We start from the raw sequence: 22,500 nt of genomic DNA, 5'->3' as shown, positions 1-22,500 counted from the left end.
GAGCTCCCTACCCTGTCTGTACGCTGGAGAGGAGAGCTCCCTACCCTGTATGTACGCTGGAGAGGAGAGCTCCCTACCCTGTCTGTACGCTGGAGAGGAGTGCTCCCTACCCTGTCTGTATGCTGGAGAGGAGCGCTCCCTACCCTGTCTGTACGCTGGAGAGGAGAGCTCCCTATGCTGGAGAGGAGAGCTCCCTACCCTGTATGTACGCTGGTGAGGAGAGCTCCTTACCCTGAGATATGTTCAAAAATAAAAGAATGTAGCAGCAGGAGTTGATACAGCTTTGTAGAAACACTGTTTTGTGTGTAGAAGTTAGAAATACATGAGTTCAGCACATCAGATGAAGGCCTGGACCAGCGCCTTTAAAGGCATCACTCCAGGATCCTTCTCCCCCATCACCTTACATACTTGCCTTGCCAACACATCACATAGTGATCCAAATCAAAGGGATGTTTCTCAGTATAGGTAGCACATCTCAATAGGTTGACTGTCTTTCAGAGCCTGTAGCAGGGATAGCTTTAAAGCTGTCTTTCAGAGCCTGTAGCAGGGATAGCTTTAAAGCTGTCTTTCAGAGCCTGTAGCAGGGATAGCTTTAAAGCTGTCTTTCAGAGCCTGTAGCAGGGATAGCTGTAAAGCTGTCTTTCAGAGCCTGTAGCAGGGATAGCTGTAAAGCTGTCTTTCAGAGCCTGTAGCAGGGATAGCTTTAAAGCTGTCTTTCAGAGACTGTAGCAGGGATAGCTTTAAAGCTGTCTTTCAGAGCCTGTAGCAGGGATAGCTGTAAAGCTGTCTTTCAGAGCCTGTAGCAGGGATAGCTTTAAAGCTGTCTTTCAGAGCCTGTAGCAGGGATAGCTTTAAAGCTGTCTTTCAGAGCCTGTAGCAGGGTGCTTTAAAGCTGTCTTTCAGAGACTGTAGCAGGGATAGCTGTAAAGCTGTCTTTCAGAGCCTGTAGCAGGGATAGCTTTAAAGCTGTCTTTCAGAGACTGTAGCAGGGATAGCTGTAAAGCTGTCTTTCAGAGCCTGTAGCAGGGATAGCTTTAAAGCTGTCTTTCAGAGACTGTAGCAGGGATAGCTTTAAAGCTGTCTTTCAGTGCCTGTAGCAGGGATAGCTTTAAAGCTGTCTTTCAGTGCCTGTAGCAGGGATAGCGTTACAGCTGTTTTTCAGAGACTGTAGCAGGGATAGCTTTAAAGCTGTCTTTCAGAGACTGTAGCAGGGATAGCTTTAAAGCTGTCTTTCAGTGCCTGTAGCAGGGATAGCTTTAAAGCTGTCTTTCAGTGCCTGTAGCAGGGATAGCTTTAAAGCTGTCTTTCAGTGCCTGTAGCAGGGATAGCTTTAAAGCTGTCTTTCAGTGCCTGTAGCAGGGTGCTTTAAAGCTGTCTTTCAGAGCCTGTAGCAGGGTGCTTTAAAGCTGTCTTTCAGTGCCTGTAGCAGGGTGCTTTAAAGCTGTCTTTCAGTGCCTGTAGCAGGGTGCTTTAAAGCTGTCTTTCAGTGCCTGTAGCAGGGATAGCTTTAAAGCTGTCTTTCAGAGCCTGTAGCAGGGTGCTTTAAAGCTGTCTTTCAGTGCCTGTAGCAGGGTGCTTTAAAGCTGTCTTTCAGTGCCTGTAGCAGGGATAGCTTTAAAGCTGTCTTTCAGTGCCTGTAGCAGGGTGCTTTAAAGCTGTCTTTCAGTGCCTGTAGCAGGGATAGCTTTAAAGCTGTCTTTCAGAGCCTGTAGCAGGGTGCTTTAAAGCTGTCTTTCAGTGCCTGTAGCAGGGTGCTTTAAAGCTGTCTTTCAGTGCCTGTAGCAGGGATAGCTTTAAAGCTGTCTTTCAGTGCCTGTAGCAGGGTGCTTTAAAGCTGTCTTTCAGTGCCTGTAGCAGGGATAGCTTTAAAGCTGTCTTTCAGAGCCTGTAGCAGGGATAGCTTTAAAGCTGTCTTTCAGAGCCTGTAGCAGGGATAGCTTTAAAGCTGTCTTTCAGTGCCTGTAGCAGGGTGCTTTAAAGCTGTCTTTCAGTGCCTGTAGCAGGGATAGCTTTAAAGCTGTCTTTCAGAGCCTGTAGCAGGGATAGCTTTAAAGCTGTCTTTCAGAGACTGTAGCAGGGATAGCTTTAAAGCTGTCTTTCAGAGCCTGTAGCAGGGTGCTTTAAAGCTGTCTTTCAGAGACTGTAGCAGGGATAGCTTTAAAGCTGTCTTTCAGAGCCTGTAGCAGGGTGCTTTAAAGCTGTCTTTCAGAGACTGTAGCAGGGATAGCTTTAAAGCTGTCTTTCAGAGCCTGTAGCAGGGTGCTTTAAAGCTGTCTTTCAGAGACTGTAGCAGGGATAGCTTTAAAGCTGTCTTTCAGAGACTGTAGCAGGGTGCTTTAAAGCTGTCTTTCAGAGCCTGTAGCAGGGTGCTTTAAAGCTGTCTTTCAGAGCCTGTAGCAGGGATAGCTTTAAAGCTGTCTTTCAGAGCCTGTAGCAGGGATAGCTGTAAAGCTGTCTTTCAGAGCCTGTAGCAGGGATAGCTTTAAAGCTGTCTTTCAGAGACTGTAGCAGGGATAGCTTTAAAGCTGTCTTTCAGTGCCTGTAGCAGGGTGCTTTAAAGCTGTCTTTCAGAGCCTGTAGCAGGGTGCTTTAAAGCTGTCTTTCAGAGCCTGTAGCAGGGATAGCTTTAAAGCTGTCTTTCAGAGCCTGTAGCAGGGATAGCTGTAAAGCTGTCTTTCAGAGCCTGTAGCAGGGATAGCTTTAAAGCTGTCTTTCAGAGCCTGTAGCAGGGATAGCTTTAAAGCTGTCTTTCAGAGCCTGTAGCAGGGATAGCTTTAAAGCTGTCTTTCAGAGCCTGTAGCAGGGATAGCTTTAAAGCTGTCTTTCAGAGCCTGTAGCAGGGATAGCTTTAAAGCTGTCTTTCAGAGCCTGTAGCAGGGTGCTTTAAAGCTGTCTTTCAGAGACTGTAGCAGGGATAGCTTTAAAGCTGTCTTTCAGAGACTGTAGCAGGGATAGCTTTAAAGCTGTCTTTCAGAGCCTGTAGCAGGGTGCTTTAAAGCTGTCTTTCAGAGCCTGTAGCAGGGATAGCTTTAAAGCTGTCTTTCAGAGACTGTAGCAGGGATAGCTTTAAAGCTGTCTTTCAGAGCCTGTAGCAGGGTGCTTTAAAGAGAGAGTGAGGTTTCTGGTAACACATGAAACTAGATGACCTAAGTGTAAGGCATCCATTTGCACCAACATTGTCATGCTAGCTTGTCGGGAAGGGGGCTAAATAACGCTCCAAATTTAGGCTACATTTTGGCGAGGGAAAAACCATTTTGAAAGGGGTCCCTTGACCTCTCACCTCAAGATATGTGAATGAAAAGGTTCTATGGGTCCCACAACCTCCCCTTTACAGATAAGGTAGCCTTTTTTGACAAGGCAGCATAAATCAACAGAACATTATGGATCACATGACTGGCGGAGAAAGCCCAGAAGATCTCCCTCTTGCCTAATGTTGGCAGGTATGGCCTCATCTCCTCCCAAGCTCCCTGCTCAGGTGTGACACAGGACCTTTGGGGGCCCTATCACATGACCGCAGGCGTGCCTCTCCAGCCAATCAACACTCATCTTTTATTAACCAGGCTTTGTTTTCTGCGGCCGCAGTGATATACGAGAGCCAACGAACCCGACTCCACCGCTGAGTGGACAACTCACCACTGTGTGTGTGTGTGTGTGTGTGTGTGTGTGTGTGTGTGTGTGTGTCTGTGCATCTGTGTGTGTGTGTGTCTGTGTGTGTGTGTGTGTGTGTGTGTGTCTGTGCATCTGTGTGTGTGTGTGTGTGTGTGTGTGTGTGTGTGTCTGTGCATCTCTGTGTGTGTGTGTGTGTGTGTGTGTGTGTGTGTGTGTGTGTGTGTGTGCGCGTGCGTGTGTGTGTGCGTGCGTGCGTGCGTGCGTGCGTGCGTGCGTGCGTGCGTGCGTGCGGGTCCTGCATTACAATGGTAATGTGAGTAGTGTCTGAACCGATCGCTTCACTCTGAACAGACCGGGGTCATTTTGAGATGAGCAGCTGTCTGTGGAGAATGTGCAGCTTGTTTGGAAGCCATGTTTCAGAGGCAGCATGCATGGAAATGGAAATGCGCCTCATTCATGTTCATCCTCCAGAAAGTCTCATTTATGATGTGAAATACGCAGAAGGCATGCAGGCAGCACACGCTGCACACAGCACACGCGCACGCGTGGCACACGCTGCAGACGCACGGCACGTGTGGCACACGCTGCAGACGCACTGCACGCGTGGCACACGCTGCAGACGCCGCACGCGCTTTAGACGCTTTGATGTGTGACTAAGAGGCCATTGCCAAAGTCGTTGCCACCTCCCTGACAGACGGGCTCCAGTCTGTGTTTTAGATCAGTGATGTGGATCATCATTTATGGATGATTACTTTTCTCTGGCTCTCAATGCTGACTTGACAATTTCCTCTCTCTTCTCTCCTCTCCTCCCCTCTCATCCTCTTCTTATCCTCTCCTCTCCTCTCCTCTCCTCTCCTCTCCTCTCCTCTCCTCTCCTCTCCTCTCCTCTCCTCTCCTCTCCTCTCCTTTTCTCTCATCCTCTCCTCTTCTCTTCTCTCCTCTCCTCTCCTCTCCTCTTCTCTCCTCTCCTCTCCTCTCCTCTCCTCTTCTCTCCTCTCCTCTCCTCCTCTCCTCTCCTCTCCTTTCCTCTCCTCTCCTCTCCTCTCCTTTTCTCTCATCCTCTTCTCTCCTCTCCTCTCCTCTTCTCTCCTCTCCTCTTCTCTCCTCTCCTCTCCTCTCCTCTCCTCTCCTCTCCTCTTCTCTCCTCCTCTCCTCTCCTCCTCTTCTCTCATCTCCTCTCCTCTCCTCTTCTCTCCTCCTCTCCTCTTCTCTCCTCTCCTCTCCTCTCCTCTTCTCTCCTCCTCTCCTCTCCTCTCCTCTCCTCTCCTCTCCTCTCCTCTCATCTCCTCTCCTTTTCTCTCATCCTCTTCTCTTCTCTCCTCTCCTCTCCTCTCCTCTCCTCTCCTCTCCTCTCCTCTCCTCTCCTCTCCTCTCCTTTTCTCTCATCCTCTCCTCTTCTCTTCTCTTCTCTCCTCTTCTCTCCTCTTCTCTTCTCTTCTCTCCTCTCCTCTCCTCTCCTCTCCTCTCCTCTCCTCTCCTCTCCTCTCCTTTTCTCTCATCCTCTTCTCTCCTCTCCTCTTCTCTCCTCCTCATCCTCTCCTCTCCTCTCCTTTTCTCTCATCCTCTACACTCCTCTCCTTTTCTCTCATCCTCTCCTCCTGTACTTTCCTCTCCTCCTCTCCTCTCACCTCCTCTCCTCTTCTCTATAAATCCATATAAACATCGTTGGTTTACAGTAAGGGAGCATCCTGTAGCTGCAGTAAACCATGTTATTTACCAGTCAAATGGAACAATTCTATGTCTCTAAAAAGGTAAATAGCTTTATCATTTTCCCAGCAGCCCTCTCTAAAGCAATAGGTACCAACTCAATCCAAAAATATCTCAACTAGGGCATTGGCTCGGGGCGCCCAGTGGAACTCCTTAGTGATTTGTGATGGTGCCATTTAAAGCTTAATTACCAGTCTTCTTACATCCCGGTAGAGCTGGGTATCGGTACCCGATACAAAATAACCCAAGTAGTATCGAAACTTCTCCAGTCAAATGATACCTGCATTGATCCTTTTATAGATCTAGAGGAAAAAAAAACTTTTTGTACATTATATTGCTTTGTTTGCGTTCTTCGATTTACCGGTAATGCAACGTCGCCCATACATTCTGTGGTGGTGAAGTCGAGCACGGTGTATGTGACGGAGTTGACAGTCCAAAACATTCAAATTCACATGATGGTATCGAGTAAAGTAGAAAAAAAATTATAGAATGTACTCAATCATTATCGGTATCACATCGAGGGTATTGGTACTAGTATTGGTACTGGTATTGGTACTGGTATCGGTACTGGTATCGTAATTTTTTAAACAAGCGGTTTCCACCATTTTCCGACTCATGGCCCACTTGAAAATCAAAAAATGTCCGCAGCCCACATCCAACTGTAAAGAGTATGGAGGCCATTTTCAGGGCACTTTTAATTTAACTGTCAAATAACTGATTAAAAACTAAACAATGGTATAATTCAACAATGGAGAAATGCATTGTCGTACTTAATAATAATCATTAAAGAAATTAAAATTCCACAAAAATCATACTCTTTTGCAAATGATTTGCCGGCCCACTTGCAATACCTCCGCAGCCCACCTGTGGGCCCCGGCTCAGGTTGGCAGTGGCTGTTTTAAACGCTACTGTACCAGCCCTATCCTGAACAGAGAATGCCGGGTCTTTCCCACGGAGAGAGAGAGTCAAGGTAAAGTGAAAGGACTTGGACTTCTCTTCTGATGATGCCACTCTGATCCCACCGTGGAGAGAAGAGACAGGAGCTCTCTGCTCTCTGTCATCACATCACACCTGATTTCCACACTTCTAATCCGCTCTCTGCTCTCCACACTGTGTGGACACCCGCAGCACACCATGTTGCAGAGTACCATACCTGCCAACACTCGCCATTTTCACAGGAGGCTCCTTATCTTAGCCTTTCCTTCTGCTGTGCTCCCGATTGGTCAATCCTCCTGATAATCTCACGATGTCATAGTGTTACAAATCAAATGGCTGTAGCAAGCTTAGTTTGAACGCCTGAGTGAAGTTTCTGCTATCATAAGATGACGTGTCATGCTAGGTAGTCAGGAAGGGAGGTAAATAACGATTTTCAAAAGGGGTCCAAGCACAAGCATGTTTTGACAAGGCAGCAGAGATTGACAGAACAATGGATCACATCACTGAAGGAGTTTCAACGGACCGATACCGATACCGATACCGCAGAAAACCTCCTCCTTTTACACGGCCTACTGTAATGTTGGCACTTGGCAGTTATGGAGTATCTACAGAAAGAGAAGTGCAGTTGTTGGCAGGTTTCACCTTGAGGGAGCTTCTGTGTGCATGTGTGTGTGTGTGTGTGTGTGTGTGTGTGTGTGTGTGTGTGTGTGTGTGTGTGTGTGTGTGTGTGTGTGTGTGTGTGTGTGTGTGTGTGTGTGTGTGTGTGTGTGTGTGTGTGTGTGTGTGTGTGTGCACGTGTTCACACCTGTGTGAGAGGATTGGGGAGGGGGGGGGGTGTATTTCAGTCAACTCTGCAGGCTTCTCTGTAATCCTCTTAGCCGGGGACCCCGATCAAGGAGGTCTCACTTTCCCCTCCCCTCCCCTCCCCCCTCCTCCCCTCCTCCTCCCCTCCCCTCCTCTCATCATCCCCTCCTCCCCTCCCCTCCCCTCCTCTCCTCCCCTCCTCCTCCCCTCCTCTCCCCTCCTCCTCCCCTCCTCTCCTCCCCTCCTCCTCCTCCTCCCCTCCTCTCCTCCCCTCCTCTCCTCCTCCCCTCCTCTCCTCCCCTCCTCCTCCCCTCCTCTCCCCTCCTCCTCCCCTCCTCTCCTCCCCTCCTCCTCCTCCTCCCCTCCTCTCCTCCCCTCCTCTCCTCCTCCCCTCCTCCTCCCCTCCCCTCCTCTCCTCCCCCCCTCCCCTCCCCTCCCCTCCTCTCCTCTCCTCCCCCCTCCTCCCCTCCTCCTCCCCTCCCCTCCTCTCATCATCCCCTCCTCCCCTCCCCTCCCCTCCTCTCCTCCCCTCCTCCTCCTCCTCCCCTCCTCTCCTCCCCTCCTCTCCTCCCCTCCTCTCCTCCTCCCCTCCTCCTCCCCTCCCCTCCTCTCCTCCCCCCCTCCCCTCCCCTCCCCTCCTCTCCTCTCCTCCCCCCTCCCCTCTCCTCCCCTCCCCTCACCTCCCCTCCTCCTCTCCTCCCCTCCTCTCCTCCTCCTCTCCTCCTCCCCTCGTCCTCCCCTCTCCTCCCCTCCTCCTCTCCTCTCCTCCCCCCCTCCCCTCCCCTCCTCTCCTCCCCTCCTCCTCTCCTCCCCTCCCCTCCCCTCCCCTCCCCTCCCGCACGCCTCTCCAGACGGGGCTCGTTTGAGTCGACAAACACAGTTGCGTGCGTGTCACTGCGTTTCCTGCTTTTGCCAAATTTGCAGTTCAATCATCATCGCACCGTTTTCTACTTCCTGTCCCACTGCCGACTTGGGAGGGTTAGAGCAGCTGGCAACGTGCCAACGAGTTAGAGAAGCAGGACTGACAATTTACACTCAACTCATCTATATGAGAAAAAACTTTAGCGGATACACCTAAACTCGTCTCCGTGTGGACATGGCCTCAGACTACTCTCTCTCTCTCTCTCTCTCTCTCTCTCTCTCTCTCTCTCTCTCTCTCTCTCTCTCTCTTTCTAGTGCTCTCTCTCTCTCTCTCTCTTTCTAGTGCTCTCTCTCTCTCTCTTTCTAGTGCTCTCTCACTCTCATGGTCTCTCACTCTCTCTGGCTCGCTCTCTCTCTCTTTTCTTGCTCCCTCTCTCTCTCTCTCCAAGCAGACTGACATGAAAGCCACATGTAACCCCTTCCATCTGCTGTCTGGACACCCCCCGTTTCCCTGCTCACCCCCCTCTCTCCTCTATGCTCTTCTGTGTCCCTGCTCTCCCTCAGATTTTGACAGAGCGCCGCAGCAGATTCTATTGTGGTTGTTTAGCAGCAGATTGTAATGTGGTTGTTTAGCAGCAGATTCTATTGTGGTTGTTTAGCAGCAGATTGTAATGTGGTTGTTTAGCAGCAGATTCTATTGTGGTTGTTTAGCAGCAGATTGTAATGTGGTTGTTTAGCAGCAGATTGTAATGTGGTTGTTTAGCAGTAGATTGTAATGTGGTTGTTTAGCAGCAGATTCTATTGTGGTTGTTTAGCAGCAGATTGTAATGTGGTTGTTTAGCAGCAGATTGTAATGTGGTTGTTTAGCAGCAGATTCTATTGTGGTTGTTTAGCAGCAGATTGTAATGTGGTTGTTTAGCAGCAGATTGTAATGTGGTTGTTTAGCAGTAGATTGTAATGTGGTTGTTTAGCAGCAGATTCTATTGTGGTTGTTTAGCAGCAGATTCTATTGTGGTTGTTTAGCAGCAGATTGTAATGTGGTTGTTTAGCAGCAGATTGTAATGTGGTTGTTTAGCAGCAGATTCTATTGTGGTTGTTTAGCAGCAGATTGTAATGTGGTTGTTTAGCAGCAGATTGTAATGTGGTTGTTTAGCAGCAGATTGTAATGTGGTTGTTTAGCAGCAGATTGTAATGTGGTTGTTTAGCAGCAGATTCTATTGTGGTTGTTTAGCAGCAGATTGTAATGTGGTTGTTTAGCAGCAGATTGTAATGTGGTTGTTTAGCAGCAGATTGTAATGTGGTTGTTTAGCAGCAGATTCTATTGTGGTTGTTTAGCAGCAGATTGTAATGTGGTTGTTTAGCAGCAGATTGTAATGTGGTTGTTTAGCAGCAGATTGTAATGTGGTTGTTTAGCAGCAGATTCTATTGCGGTTGTTTAGCAGCAGATTGTAATGTGGTTGTTTAGCAGCAGATTCTATTGCGGTTGTTTAGCAGCAGATTGTAATGTGGTTGTTTAGCAGCAGATTCTATTGTGGTTGTTTAGCAGCAGATTGTAATGTGGTTGTTTAGCAGCAGATTCTATTGCGGTTGTTTAGCAGCAGATTGTAATGTGGTTGTTTAGCAGCAGATTCTATTGTGGTTGTTTAGCAGCAGATTGTAATGTGGTTGTTTAGCAGCAGATTCTATTGTGGTTGTTTAGCAGCAGATTGTAATGTGGTTGTTTAGCAGCAGATTCTATTGTGGTTGTTTAGCAGCAGATTGTAATGTGGTTGTTTAGCAGCAGATTCTATTGTGGTTGTTTAGCAGCAGATTGTAATGTGGTTGTTTAGCAGCAGATTCTATTGTGGTTGTTTAGCAGCAGATTGTAATGTGGTTGTTGGATAGCGAGTGTGGAGAAGGGCTGCATGTCGGTGTTGGCTGCTGGTTTTCTTCGTGTTGCTTCATCTCGACCGGGCTGTCACTACTGTCAGAGGGCCGATGGACGTCACAGACACACACCCAGACACACACACCCAGACACACACACACACACACACACACACACACACACACACACACACACACACACACACACACACACACACACGGTAGTTGCCACACATGTTATACAGAAGAGTCAGGGAGGCAATAGGGACCCGAAAAGTTCTCCAGACGGAGAGATAGGGGGAGTGTGTGTGCGTGTGTGTGTGTGTGTTTGTGTGTGCGTGCGTGTGCGACTTTTCTCTGGATCTTTGAAGTTTAAGATCCACAACAGTAGATATTAATAGATTTGTGAAGTTTTCCCACTCTAACTCTTTAATTATTCACTGATTTGCTCTCTTATCTTTTGTTTTCTCAGCGTTATGAAAAGCATATGTGCATATACCTCTATATCTATAGGCCCAACACAAACACCAACACACACATAAACACACACACACACACACATGCATGAGTCTGCGTGCGGGCGGTTATGTGATTATGCATTTGAATTTAGCATATTGATAAAGCTCCCTGCATACAGTAGGCACTTGTGATAATGATATCCTCTTGTAAACACCAGTGGCTTGTCAGCATCTCACTGTGTTGCACTGTGTGTCTCTCCTGGTCCTTCCTCTCTCAGGCATCATCCACCAGATGAAGGGGGAGTATGAGGCAGCACTGAAGCTCCATAAGGCCCACCTGTCCTTGGCCCAGGAGCTGGGGGACTACGCAGCCCAGGGGAGGGCCTACGGGAACATGGGCAACGCCTACAACGCCCTGGGTCTCTATGACCAGGCTGTGCGGTACCACCGCCAAGAACTACAGATCTCACTGGAGGTGACGCTGCACACACACTCATAAACACACATTTTCTATATCAACGCTCATTATACAAAAACATAAAGGTCAAGTCAAGTCAAGTCAAATTTATTTATATAGCACTTTTCATACACAAAGGCAATTCAAGGTGCTTTACAAAAAAATAATTGAAAAAACAAGCAGCAAAGCAATGCATATATAAAAAAAAAACACAGAATATATACTCAAATTAACAAGCATGAAAAAGGTGTATACCATGTGTTTTTTTTTCTTGTGGCAGGTGAATGACCGTCCATCCCAGGCCTCCACACACGGCAACCTAGCCGTCGCCTACCAGGCGCTGGGCGCTCACGACCGGGCTCTCCAGCACTACCTGCACCACCTGACCATCGCACGGGAGCTGCGGGACACGCAGAGCGAAGCGAGAGCTCTAGGTAGACAAGAGAGATGCGTTGAGCTCTAGGTAGACAAGAGAGATGCGTTGAGCTCTAGGTAGACAAGAGAGATGCGTTGAGCTCTAGGTAGACAAGAGAGATGCGTTGAGCTCTGGGTAGACAAGAGAGATGCGTTGAGCTCTAGGTAGACAAGAGAGATGCGTTGAGCTCTAGGTAGACAAGAGAGATGCGTTGAGCTCTGGGTAGACAAGAGAGATGAGTTGAGCTCTAGGTAGACAAGAGAGATGAGTTGAGCTCTAGGTAGACAAGAGAGATGAGTTGAGCTCTAGGTAGACAAGAGAGATGAGTTGAGCTCTAGGTAGACGAGAGAGATGAGTTGAGCTCTAGGTAGACAAGAGAGATGAGTTGAGCTCTGGGTAGACAAGAGAGATGAGTTGAGCTCTAGGTAGACAAGAGAGATGCGTTGAGCTCTAGGTAGACAAGAGAGATGAGTTGAGCTCTAGGTAGACAAGAGAGATGCGTTGAGCTCTAGGTAGACAAGAGAGATGAGTTGAGCTCTGGGTAGACAAGAGAGATGAGTTGAGCTCTAGGTAGACAAGAGAGATGAGTTGAGCTCTGGGTAGACAAGAGAGATGAGTTGAGCTCTGGGTAGACAAGAGAGATGAGTTGAGCTCTGGGTAGACAAGAGAGATGAGTTGAGCTCTGGGTAGACGAGAGAGATGAGTTGAGCTCTAGGTAGACAAGAGAGATGAGTTGAGCTCTAGGTAGACAAGAGAGATGCGTTGAGCTCTGGGTAGACGAGAGAGATGAGTTGAGCTCTGGGTAGACGAGAGAGATGAGTTGAGCTCTGGGTAGACAAGAGAGATGAGGTGAAGAGAGAGAAGCAGGAGGTTTGATGGAGACAAAGAGGTGTCAAATGACTCTTGTTATTCTGCTCTTCTCCAGCGAACCTGGGGAACTTCCACAGCTGCAGAGGGGAGTATGCTCAGGCCCTGCTGTACTACCAGCAGCACCTGGCTCTGGCCCCGGGCTTGCAGGACCTGGAGGGAGAGGGCAAGGTCTGCCACAACCTGGGCTACGCTCACTACTGCCTGGGCCAGTACCGAGACGCTGTCAGGTCAGAGTCCAACACTTTCTTTCATTTGTTTCATGCGTCCTTGTTTTTGTTTATGGCATAAAGTGACTCACTTAATGACAACTTAATTAATTAAATGGCAAGCCCCCACAACCGGCTCAGTAACGGGCAGGGGTCCCCCCACGGACATTATCCTACCCACCCCCCACCCCATCATATGTCACTTTAAAGGACTTTATATTTTATCCTTTATCATTTGTGATTGTTTTTCTGTATTTCAAAACTTTGAAAAGGCAGAACTTTTCTTTGATCTATTTCCTAGGTATTATGAGCAGGACCTGGCCTTGGCTAAGGACCTCCATGACAAGCTGGCCCAGGCAAAAGCCTACTGTAACCTGGGCCTGGCCCACAAAGCCCTGGGGGAGTACAGCAAGGCAGAGGAGTGTCAGAGATACCTGCTGTCCCTGGCACAAGCCCTGGATAACACGCAGGTCACTAAAAGCTGTGCTCACTTGTCAAACACTGGTGTACCCTTCACACGGACAGTGATTATAATAAACAGTGTCTGTGTGATCGTATCTGTTGGCAGGCGGTTTTCAGGGCCTTGGGGAACCTCGGGGACGTGTGCGTGTGCCGGGGTGATCTTCCCGGAGCGGTGTGGTTCTACCAACAGCAGCTGAACCTGGCCCAGAAGGTCTCCAACCAGAAGATGGAGGCTGATGCCTACTCAGCACTTGGATCAGTCCACAGGTAATAGATCGAGCTCACTGGACACTTTTAACTTTTTTATTAGCTGGACAGCACAGCGGCTAATAGAAATGCGAATATTGCTGAGTGAGTGATGAAGTTAGACCATTGGTCTAACTTCTAACTGGACATGTGGGACCGAGTAGCTGTAGTGCTGCTGGATGTCGCCGTTAGCTACATCAAGCTAGCTAGAGTTAGCTAGGATGAGACAGGAAGTGGAAGCCGTTTTCAGAGTTATAGCATAGAGTGTGTCACTTTTGAGAACAATTGGAGAATAATGCTGTCTTGGGCTGTGCAGACTGAGCAACATAAATGGTTAGAGAAGTATATTATAAAAGTATAATATACTAGTATTTCACGCACCGTCCGGCTATATCCTGCTAGGTTCCACCTAGTCTTGTGCTCTGTTGATTCTCCTTCTCTCCCCCCCTCTCTCTCTTCCTCCCCTCCCACTTCAGGCTGCTCCGCCAGCTGGACACGGCCCTGTCCTTCCACAGCCAGGAGCTGACCCTCCGCAGGGACCTGGGTGACCAGCAGGGGGAGTGCCGCGCCCTGGGCCACCTGGCGGCGGTGCACATGGCGCTGGGGGACTACGCCACGGCCTTCCAGTGTTACGAGGCACAGCTGGGCCTGGCGCAGGGGCTCCGGGACGCCCGCCTGGAGGCCCAGGTCCACGGGAACATGGGCATCACCAAGATGAACATGGGCGTGTTTGAGGAGGCCATCGGCTACTTTGAGCAGCAGCTGGCCATGCTGCAGCAGCTGAGCGGCACGGAGAGCATGCTGGACAGAGGCAGGGCTTATGGGAACCTGGCGGACTGCTACGACGCGCTGGGTGACTACGAGGAGGCGATCCAGTACTACGAGAAGTACCTGACCGTGGCCCAGAGCCTCAACCATGTCCAGGACCAGGAGAAAGCCTACAGAGGGCTCGGCAACGCACACAGGTCAATCATGGTGATATCTGTCTTCAAAAAATACCCTTATGAAAAATGTAATCTCTACCTGAATGGACAGATTATTTGTGTATATTTTTTGTATTCGTCTATGTCACAATGCATTACTGTTTGTAATAACACTTCATTATGTAATAACACCCGCATTTTGTAATAGTCTGTAATAGACAACCTGAACACAATATATACTTCGATGTTTGTGTCAATATAACACTCAGTGTCATGCACTTTGTATGTCTCTATGAACCCTGGGATACAGTGACACTTAAGGCAGTTTTGACCAATAGGTCATAGACGCTGGGTTAGCTGGCTCAGCCTGGCTGGGGGCATGGCCAGGGTGGGGTAAATCCCCCGTTCTATCCATTCAGCAAAGTTAGAATTTAGCTGATAGCCCTGCCCAGGCAGACACGATCGGGGATTTAACCACCGCAGTAAACGCACATCTGAGCAGACGTCTTGTGTTCTGCTCTAGAACCCCCAAACCTGTAGTTTAGAGCCGCAGCACCGTCCTTTGGTGAGTCAGCCCATTGAGATATATCGGCGGTTTTGCCCCACTCGCGCGCCAGCCGTATAACATTTTGTGGGCGTTCCCACACATGCTGACTCTCTCTATGAAAGATACTACTAATCTACTGAATGAATAGTATATTTTAAAATTAATTCTGAGTCAGTATGACTCATGCTAGAATGCATAAAATAAACGTTATAATGTTTATATAACAATGTTTATGAATGATATAACGATTATTATGAATGAAGCCATCAATTTTGGTTGGTTATTACATAATGAAACATATTATTACATTTTCATTAAAAAAAGTGCAACTCCCTTATTTTGTAATAACCAAGCAATGTAATAATTTATGACAAAAATGTAGGGAAATGTATTGTGTTCAGGCTGTGTTTTACAAAATGCGTAATGTAAGATTATTACATAATGACGTGAAAATGTCTTACATTTTGTTGTTATTACATAATCCAGTGTTACAGCCTATTAAATGTCTGGTCCTCTTCTCCAGCCGCCCTGTTTTTGGTGCTATTGACGTTTGTTTTGCATTTTTGTTCATATTTGTGTTATTTGTGAGTTATGGTATGTGCCTCCCCATTAGTTTGGCAAGGCCTCGCTGATTCATTCCCTTTCTCTCTCTGTTTGAGTCTGTCTCAGCTGCTCCCTGGAGTGTGAATGAGGCGGTAATGAGGAGAGGATACTCATTGATTTATACCAATGAACACAGCCTTTGTAGATGTTGTGCTTCTGTTACTGTTTCTCTCCGAGGACTCGGAGCTCTATTGTGTGCAAAATCAAAATGTCCTGTTATTATCAGACCATTTGTAGTCTTGTTTGCTTTCTTAAATTGCACATGTGGGCCTCTGGGAAAAAAGATGCCTTTGATATTTAGAGAGCGAATTCCCTTCTTTCTTACTGGGGAAAAAAAAGAAAGAAAAAAACAGGTGCACAGCTATGATGCTTTTTCAAAGAAAAATACAAATAAAAAGAGGAAATTAGGGATGCATGGTATTTGATTTTTTTTTTAACCGATATGTCGATATTTTCAAATCTTTTGGCCGATTGCCGATGCCGATGTATGTAGGCATTTTCTTTCCACCTAATTTCAGAGAACATCAAGTCTCTCCTGTAACACATTATTATGCCTACTCTTATCATGATGGCCCACTGGCAGATGCAGACATCAATACAATGCTTTTCAAAATGGACACATTCACTGGACAAAATAAGAAAATGACTTCAACTTAGGTTATGTAAAACATGCCATATTCTTTTTTATTTATGTAACATGTTCATTACAACAAAACTGTAAGATTCATCCTACTTAAACAGGCTTGGTTGATGCTCTCCCTGAGGCAGGTCTATGGGCAGTCTGCAGCAGGCGCTGGTGTGTTTTAACCTCCTGGTCTGCCCCTCTCTCTGCAGGTCTATGGGCAGTCTGCAGCAGGCGCTGGTGTGTTTTAACCTCCTGTCTGTCCCCTCTCTCTGCAGGTCTATGGGCAGTCTGCAGCAGGCGCTGGTGTGTCTTAACCTCCTGGTCTGTCCCCTCTCTCTGCATGTCTATGGGCAGTCTGCAGCAGGCGCTGGTGTGTTTTAACCTCCTGGTCTGTCCCCTCTCTCTGCAGGTCTATGGGCAGTCTGCAGCAGCCGCTGGTGTGTTTTAACCTCCTGGTCTGTCCCCTCTCTCTGCAGGTCTATGGGCAGTCTGCAGCAGGCGCTGGTGTGTTTTGACTTTATGTCTGTCCCCTCTCTCTGCAGGTCTATGGGGAGTCTGCAGCAGGCGCTGGTGTGTTTTGACCTTATGTCTGTCCCCTCTCTCTGCAGGTCTATGGGCAGTCTGCAGCAGGCACTGGTGTGTTTTGACTTTATGTCTGTCCCCTCTCTCTGCAGGTCTATGGGCAGTCTGCAGCAGGCACTGGTGTGTTTTGACTTTATGTCTGTCCCCTCTCTCTGCAGGTCTATGGGCAGTCTGCAGCAGGCGCTGGTGTGCTTTGAGAAGCGCTTGGTGGTAGCCCATGAGCTGGGCGGGGAAGGAGGAGGGAAGGCCCAGGCTTACGGGGAGCTGGGCACCTTGCACAGCCAGCTGGGCAACTATGAGCAGGCCCTGTCCTGCCTGGAGCACCAGCTTAACATTGCACGCACAGCAGGGGTAAAGATTGACCTAGGTTCTTGTTTTCTTTGTTTTGCCCTCAGCCTGCTGAATGTAAAAATGTTGTGACAGGGACTGGTGTTTTGGGTAACACGTAGGCCCATGTATTTTATTAAAAAAAAATACAAAATACAAAATATGAACGTGCACATTGTACGCTTGCAAATGCTGTGTCATACACACACTGAAAATAGTTGAAGAAGATAGGCTGAATGTTCATACTCCTAAACGCAACATTCAGAGAAAATCGCCCTGGAACTTGGTGGACAAGCTTGGTTTGCCCTGAACAAACTTAGATTGCGAACAATTCATATTAGTGATTCGAAAGCTTGTTGTTTGTGAGTGGGCTCTTCAACATCTAAACTTGCGTAATATGAAAAAAAAAAAAAGAGTGAAAAACATTTATTTATTTTTCTTTAAAAAAGAAAAAACGATTATATTGATTTGTGCGAATTCATGGTTGCCTACTTGTTAGCCCTTTCACCAGACATCACATTTATGTGCCTTATGAAAAGCGCATTATGCAAAGAAACCTAAATGCGTGTTTTACTGTCAGGACAAATCACTGGAAGGCGAGGCCAGCGGTGCACTCGGAGGCGTTTATCAGTTGATGGCGGACAACGAGACGGCACTACAGGTTAGTGCACATTCATCATGTATCATGACTCAATATTACTGCTCGCTTAGTCAGACGTCGGTCGATTAATGGAGCTCTTCTGCTACAGTGGCACCAGAGGGCGCTGGATATAGCGGAGCAGACAGGATGTGGGAGGAGCCAGGGGCGGGCCTACGGGAACCTGGGCCTGACGTACGAGGCCCTGGGGAACTACGAGAGGGCCGTGGTCTTCCAGGAGCAGCACCTGAGCGTCGCGGCGCAGACCAACGACCTGATAGCCAAAACACTGGCCTACGGGAGCCTGGGAAGGACACACCACGCGCTGCAGAACTATGCGCAGGCTGTGATGTATCTACAGGAAGGTGAGCAGAGGCAGATGTATGTGTGATTTTCATCATTGACTTCCAAAGTTTGGTCCGCTGTCGTGGGTGGGGCCGATTTCACGAAAATCACCATGACTCGGGAACGCATTGTCCTATGGTAACCGAACTTCATACATGTGTGCAGGTATGTATTCTGAACTAAAATAATCACCTATAGGGGGCGCTATAGCAACATTTCAAATATTAAAAGGCCATAACTTGGTGGTTGTAAATCATAGAAACACAATTCCTTTGTCTTCCTTGGGTCAAGCTGTATCTGTCCATGGAGGCCCCGCCCATTTCCACCCTCCAGGTTTTCCACCATTTTTGAATTTGATCTACTACTGTAATACAAATTTGATCCAATCTTCACCAATTTTGGCTCACAGCATGTCTGGGCTGTCATTTCTTAATTGACCCTGACCGTCATGCAGATGCTGTTTATACAGGCATTGGCTCTCACTACACTCCATCTATCTGTGGGCATCTTATTTAAAGTCAGAGTTTGTTTAGGCCTCGGAACATCGGAACATCGTGAGTTATATATTTCCAAACCCCTCTAGAAGCATGAATGTATTCATGAGTCTGACTCAAGCTATTAGATATAAGCTATTTGCCCTGGAGTGCTTTCCTTCAGGCGGCTTGCTGTCGATAATCCTGTTTGATTCAACTGCTTTAACTACTACTACTACTACTACTACTACTACTACTACACACACACACACACACACACACACACACACACACACACACACACACACACACACACACACACACACACACACACACACACACACACACTCTCTCACACACACACACTCACACACACACACACTCACACACACACACACACACACACACACACACACACACACACTCACACACACACACACACACACACACACACACACACACACACACACACACACACATCACACACACACACACACACACACACACACACACACATCACACACACACACACACACACACACACACACAATCCTCTCTCCGGTTGTAAAACGGCATCCTTTATAGGAGAGTTTTTGTAAATAATCCTACTTGAGTCTCTCGCCTTAAAGGATAGGTTCACCCAAAAATGAGTTTCACAGCAAAACCCTGCAGCAGCATTCTCCTAAACAACTGACGTGAGGCAGACTACAGTAGCAGCCGCCCTTGTTCTTCCTTCCTTCCTTCTTCCTCCCTCCCTTCCTACAGTGCAGCATTCCGCTAAAAACAAGGTGTCAGTCATGTTGTTTCAAGTCAACTTGGCATCTCGGGGCTTCAGAAGACTTGGATTACACCAGACGAGCAGTATGGAGGCCTTATCCTTTAAAGCAGGGGTGCCCAAATTCTTTCCCATGAAGGGCCAAAACTCAATGTGGGTGGAGGGCCGAGGGCCAAAAATAAACGTTGTGGAATTACATTAAAATGTATTGTGTTTTATAGAAAATTATTATTCTAAATCTAAAATAACATTTCAATATAATAATCTAATTTTTATCTGTTTGGTAATTGTAATAATTTGCAATTGGTTATATATATTTAAAAAAACATCTGCATTTGTGGGGAGCTTAAACATTTAATCAGTAAACACCCAGTTAAAAACAGTTGTATTTTCCACCTTTGTAATCAAGAGAGAAATTTGACTTAATTCACAACTTGAAAAATCCTCAAGGTACTTTGAAAATCAGCTTTATTGTCCATCTTTTGTAAACAATTTGCCATGACAATTTGCAGGGATGCAATCTCAGGAGTGAACACAGTATCCGCAGCCACATTCAGACACTGTTTCACAAAGTCACCAGATGAAAAAGCTCGTCCACCCTTTGCAATCAGTGCAGATATCTGATAACTTGCCCGAGTTGCATTCTGGATAAAAAATCGGGGGACAAAAACAAAAAAACAAAAAACAAAACATTTTTTTTCCCAAATCCGTGGCGGGCCAAAACAAACAGGGCCCCAAATTGGTCAGCACTGCTTTAAAGGAACAGTTCACCAAAATGTAAATTCTGTCATCTAACTCACCACTGACTTCAGTACAGTACAAGAGTACAGACCAGTAACCTCTTCAGCAGCCCTCTGATCTCTATATCAAACTTCCCTTTAGCATCCATATTTACTTGAAAAGCACATGGCATAAACACTTTGGAAGAAGGACTTTCCACAACATGTGAATGAGTTACATTACATTACCTATGAGGAAAGCACGTTCGTGCATGCAAATATAGAGTCCGTCAAGAATGCATTGCCGTCGCTCTACCTGGCCCCACCTCCACCTGGTTGCTAGATACCAGCGCCCCAAATCCCTTTGTTTTGAGAGCGAACAGCGCATGTGCAACTTACACAGATCCTGCTGCAGCACTGGTGGAAGCCGGAAGTCCCTGGACGGCGTCCGTGGCAGAAAGTAGTTGACCCAAAACAGTACACATGTAGATCATTATGAATCTACATATTTATTGCAGATTATATACTCACTATCTAATATTCACCTCGCCCATAAAAAAAAATATATATATATATATACCGTATATACAGTATAACGTTTTATTTTCCCCTGCTTCATGTGGGTAGGTGGGGCGGCGCCCTGGCCCCCTCTAGTGGCCGGCCGCCACTGCTGAAGTGAATGAGGACTGGTTTTCTCTGGAGAAACACACCTTCCTGTCTCACCTGTTTTTCAACTGGCATACTCGGTTATGATGACAGAGTGTTCTCCGTTTTTGGTCAACTGTTCCTTTAAATTAGTGTTTCCCAAACTGGGGTATGCGTACCCCTAGGGGTATATGGAGGTACTACAGGGGGCACTTGAGAAAAAGGGGGAAATGGAAAAATGTATGAATAAATCATGAAGATAAATTCAACTAAACTCTAATAAGCCAAAAATAATGTGACGGTACTGAAGCCAAAAAAGCTTGAGAACCACTGCTTTAAAGGATCAGTTATTTGTTCTTTCTCTCTCTCACACACACACACACACACACACACACACACACACACACACACACACACACACACACACACACACACACACACACACACACACACACACACACACACACACTCATTTATTAACTCCTCCAGGGATTGTGATTTTAATTGATCGTTAACTCAACAAGGAGTGAGCAAGCAGTCTGATTGGAGGTGAGGAGAGAGCTGGGACAGCATGCATTTGCGTGTCTCCAATTAGCCTGTTTTACTGGTATACAGAAACACAGACATATGCAGACAGTAAGGGAACATGCAGACAGTAAGGAGAACAGGCAGACAGTAAGGGAACATGCAGACAGTAAGGAGAACAGGCAGACAGTAAGGGAACATGCAGACAGTAAGGAGAACAGGCAGACAGTAAGGGAACATGCAGACAGTAAGGAGAACAGGCAGACAGTAAGGGAACATGCAGACAGTCAGGGGAACAGGCAGACAGTAAGGGAACATGCAGACAGTCAGGGGAACAGGCAGACAGTAAGGGAACAGGCAGACAGTAAGGAGAACATGCAGACAGTCAGGGGAACATGCAGACAGTAAGGAGAACAGGCAGACAGTAAGGGAACATGCAGACAGTAAGGAGAACAGGCAGACAGTAAGGGAACATGCAGACAGTAAGGAGAACAGGCAGACAGTAAGGGAACATGCAGACAGTCAGGGAACATGCAGACAGTAAGGGAACATGCAGACAGTAAGGAGAACAGGCAGACAGTAAGGGAACATGCAGACAGTCAGGGGAACATGCAGACAGTAAGGAGAACAGGCAGACAGTAAGGGAACATGCAGACAGTAAGGATAACAGGCAGACAGTCAGGGAACATGCAGACAGTAAGGAGAACAGGCAGACAGTAAGGGAACATGCAGACAGTAAGGAGAACAGGCAGACAGTAAGGGAACAGGCAGACAGTAAGGAGAACAGGCAGACAGTAAGGGAACATGCAGACAGTAAGGATAACAGGCAGACAGTCAGGGAACATGCAGACAGTAAGGAGAACAGGCAGACAGTAAGGGAACAGGCAGACAGTAAGGAGAACAGGCAGACAGTAAGGGAACATGCAGACAGTAAGGAGAACAGGCAGACAGTAAGGGAACATGCAGACAGTAAGGAGAACAGGCAGACAGTAAGGGAACAGGCAGACAGTAAGGAGAACAGGCAGACAGTAAGGGAACATGCAGACAGTCAGGGGAACAGGCAGACAGTAAGGGAACAGGCAGACAGTCAGGGGAACAGGCAGACAGTAAGGAGAACAGGCAGACAGTCAGGGAACATGCAGACAGTCAGGGGAACAGGCAGACAGTCAGGGGAACAGGCAGACAGTAAGGAGAACAGGCAGACAGTCAGGGAACATGCAGACAGTCAGGGGAACAGGCAGACAGTCAGGGGAACAGGCAGACAGTAAGGGAACAGGCAGACAGTCAGGGGAACAGGCAGACAGTAAGGGAACATGCAGACAGTCAGGGGAACAGGCAGACAGTAAGGGAACATGCAGACAGTCAGGAGAACAGGCAGACAGTAAGGGAACATGCAGACAGTCAGGGGAACAGGCAGACAGTAAGGGAACAGGCAGACAGTCAGGGGAACAGGCAGACAGTAAGGAGAACAGGCAGACAGTCAGGGAACATGCAGACAGTCAGGGGAACAGGCAGACAGTCAGGGGAACAGGCAGACAGTAAGGGAACAGGCAGACAGTAAGGAGAACAGGCAGGCAATAAGGGGGACAGGCAGATTCTTGAATCAAGACTTTGGTGTTTGAGAGAGTTCTCTCTCAAACTGAGAAGCTAATGAGAAATAAATACAGCCTGCCACGATGTCTGCTCCCTCACGGCGTGATGGCAGGGAGCACACTGGAGACGAGCCGAGGAGAGAGAGCAGGCGGAAGGAGCCACTCTGAATCTGAAAAAGAATAGAAAATGTGAGGACAGTTGCGAGTTCACTTCATCCCGACAACAGCTGGCATCATGAGCGTCAAAGAGCTGCAACTTTCAAAGAGACGATTGAAATGTCAGCC

The 22,500-nt window shown here is 47.5% G+C and overlaps 1 protein-coding gene across 1 annotated transcript in view; it reads left to right on the top strand.

Moving 5' to 3' along the window:
- LOC310777759 (tetratricopeptide repeat protein 28-like) overlaps positions 1 to 22,500 on the top strand; it is a gene marked incomplete at its 5' end in the record, with an annotated part of 85,608 nt that overhangs the window by 40,110 nt on the left and 22,998 nt on the right. Inside the window, 9 exons of the mRNA XM_083638120.1 lie at positions 10,520 to 10,716; positions 10,979 to 11,132; positions 12,039 to 12,210; positions 12,491 to 12,659; positions 12,758 to 12,918; positions 13,374 to 13,862; positions 16,336 to 16,528; positions 17,085 to 17,165; positions 17,254 to 17,506. Of these exons, the coding sequence (XP_083494246.1) occupies positions 10,520 to 10,716; positions 10,979 to 11,132; positions 12,039 to 12,210; positions 12,491 to 12,659; positions 12,758 to 12,918; positions 13,374 to 13,862; positions 16,336 to 16,528; positions 17,085 to 17,165; positions 17,254 to 17,506 (1,869 nt within the window). The remainder of the gene's footprint in view (positions 1 to 10,519; positions 10,717 to 10,978; positions 11,133 to 12,038; positions 12,211 to 12,490; positions 12,660 to 12,757; positions 12,919 to 13,373; positions 13,863 to 16,335; positions 16,529 to 17,084; positions 17,166 to 17,253; positions 17,507 to 22,500) is intronic.

This window comes from Poromitra crassiceps, assembly GCF_964638095.1.
Source record: "Poromitra crassiceps genome assembly, chromosome: 6".
Lineage (NCBI taxonomy): Eukaryota > Metazoa > Chordata > Actinopteri > Beryciformes > Melamphaidae > Poromitra > Poromitra crassiceps.
Note: the sequence above shows the minus strand (reverse complement) of the source record. Positions and strands in the feature narration are given on the sequence as shown.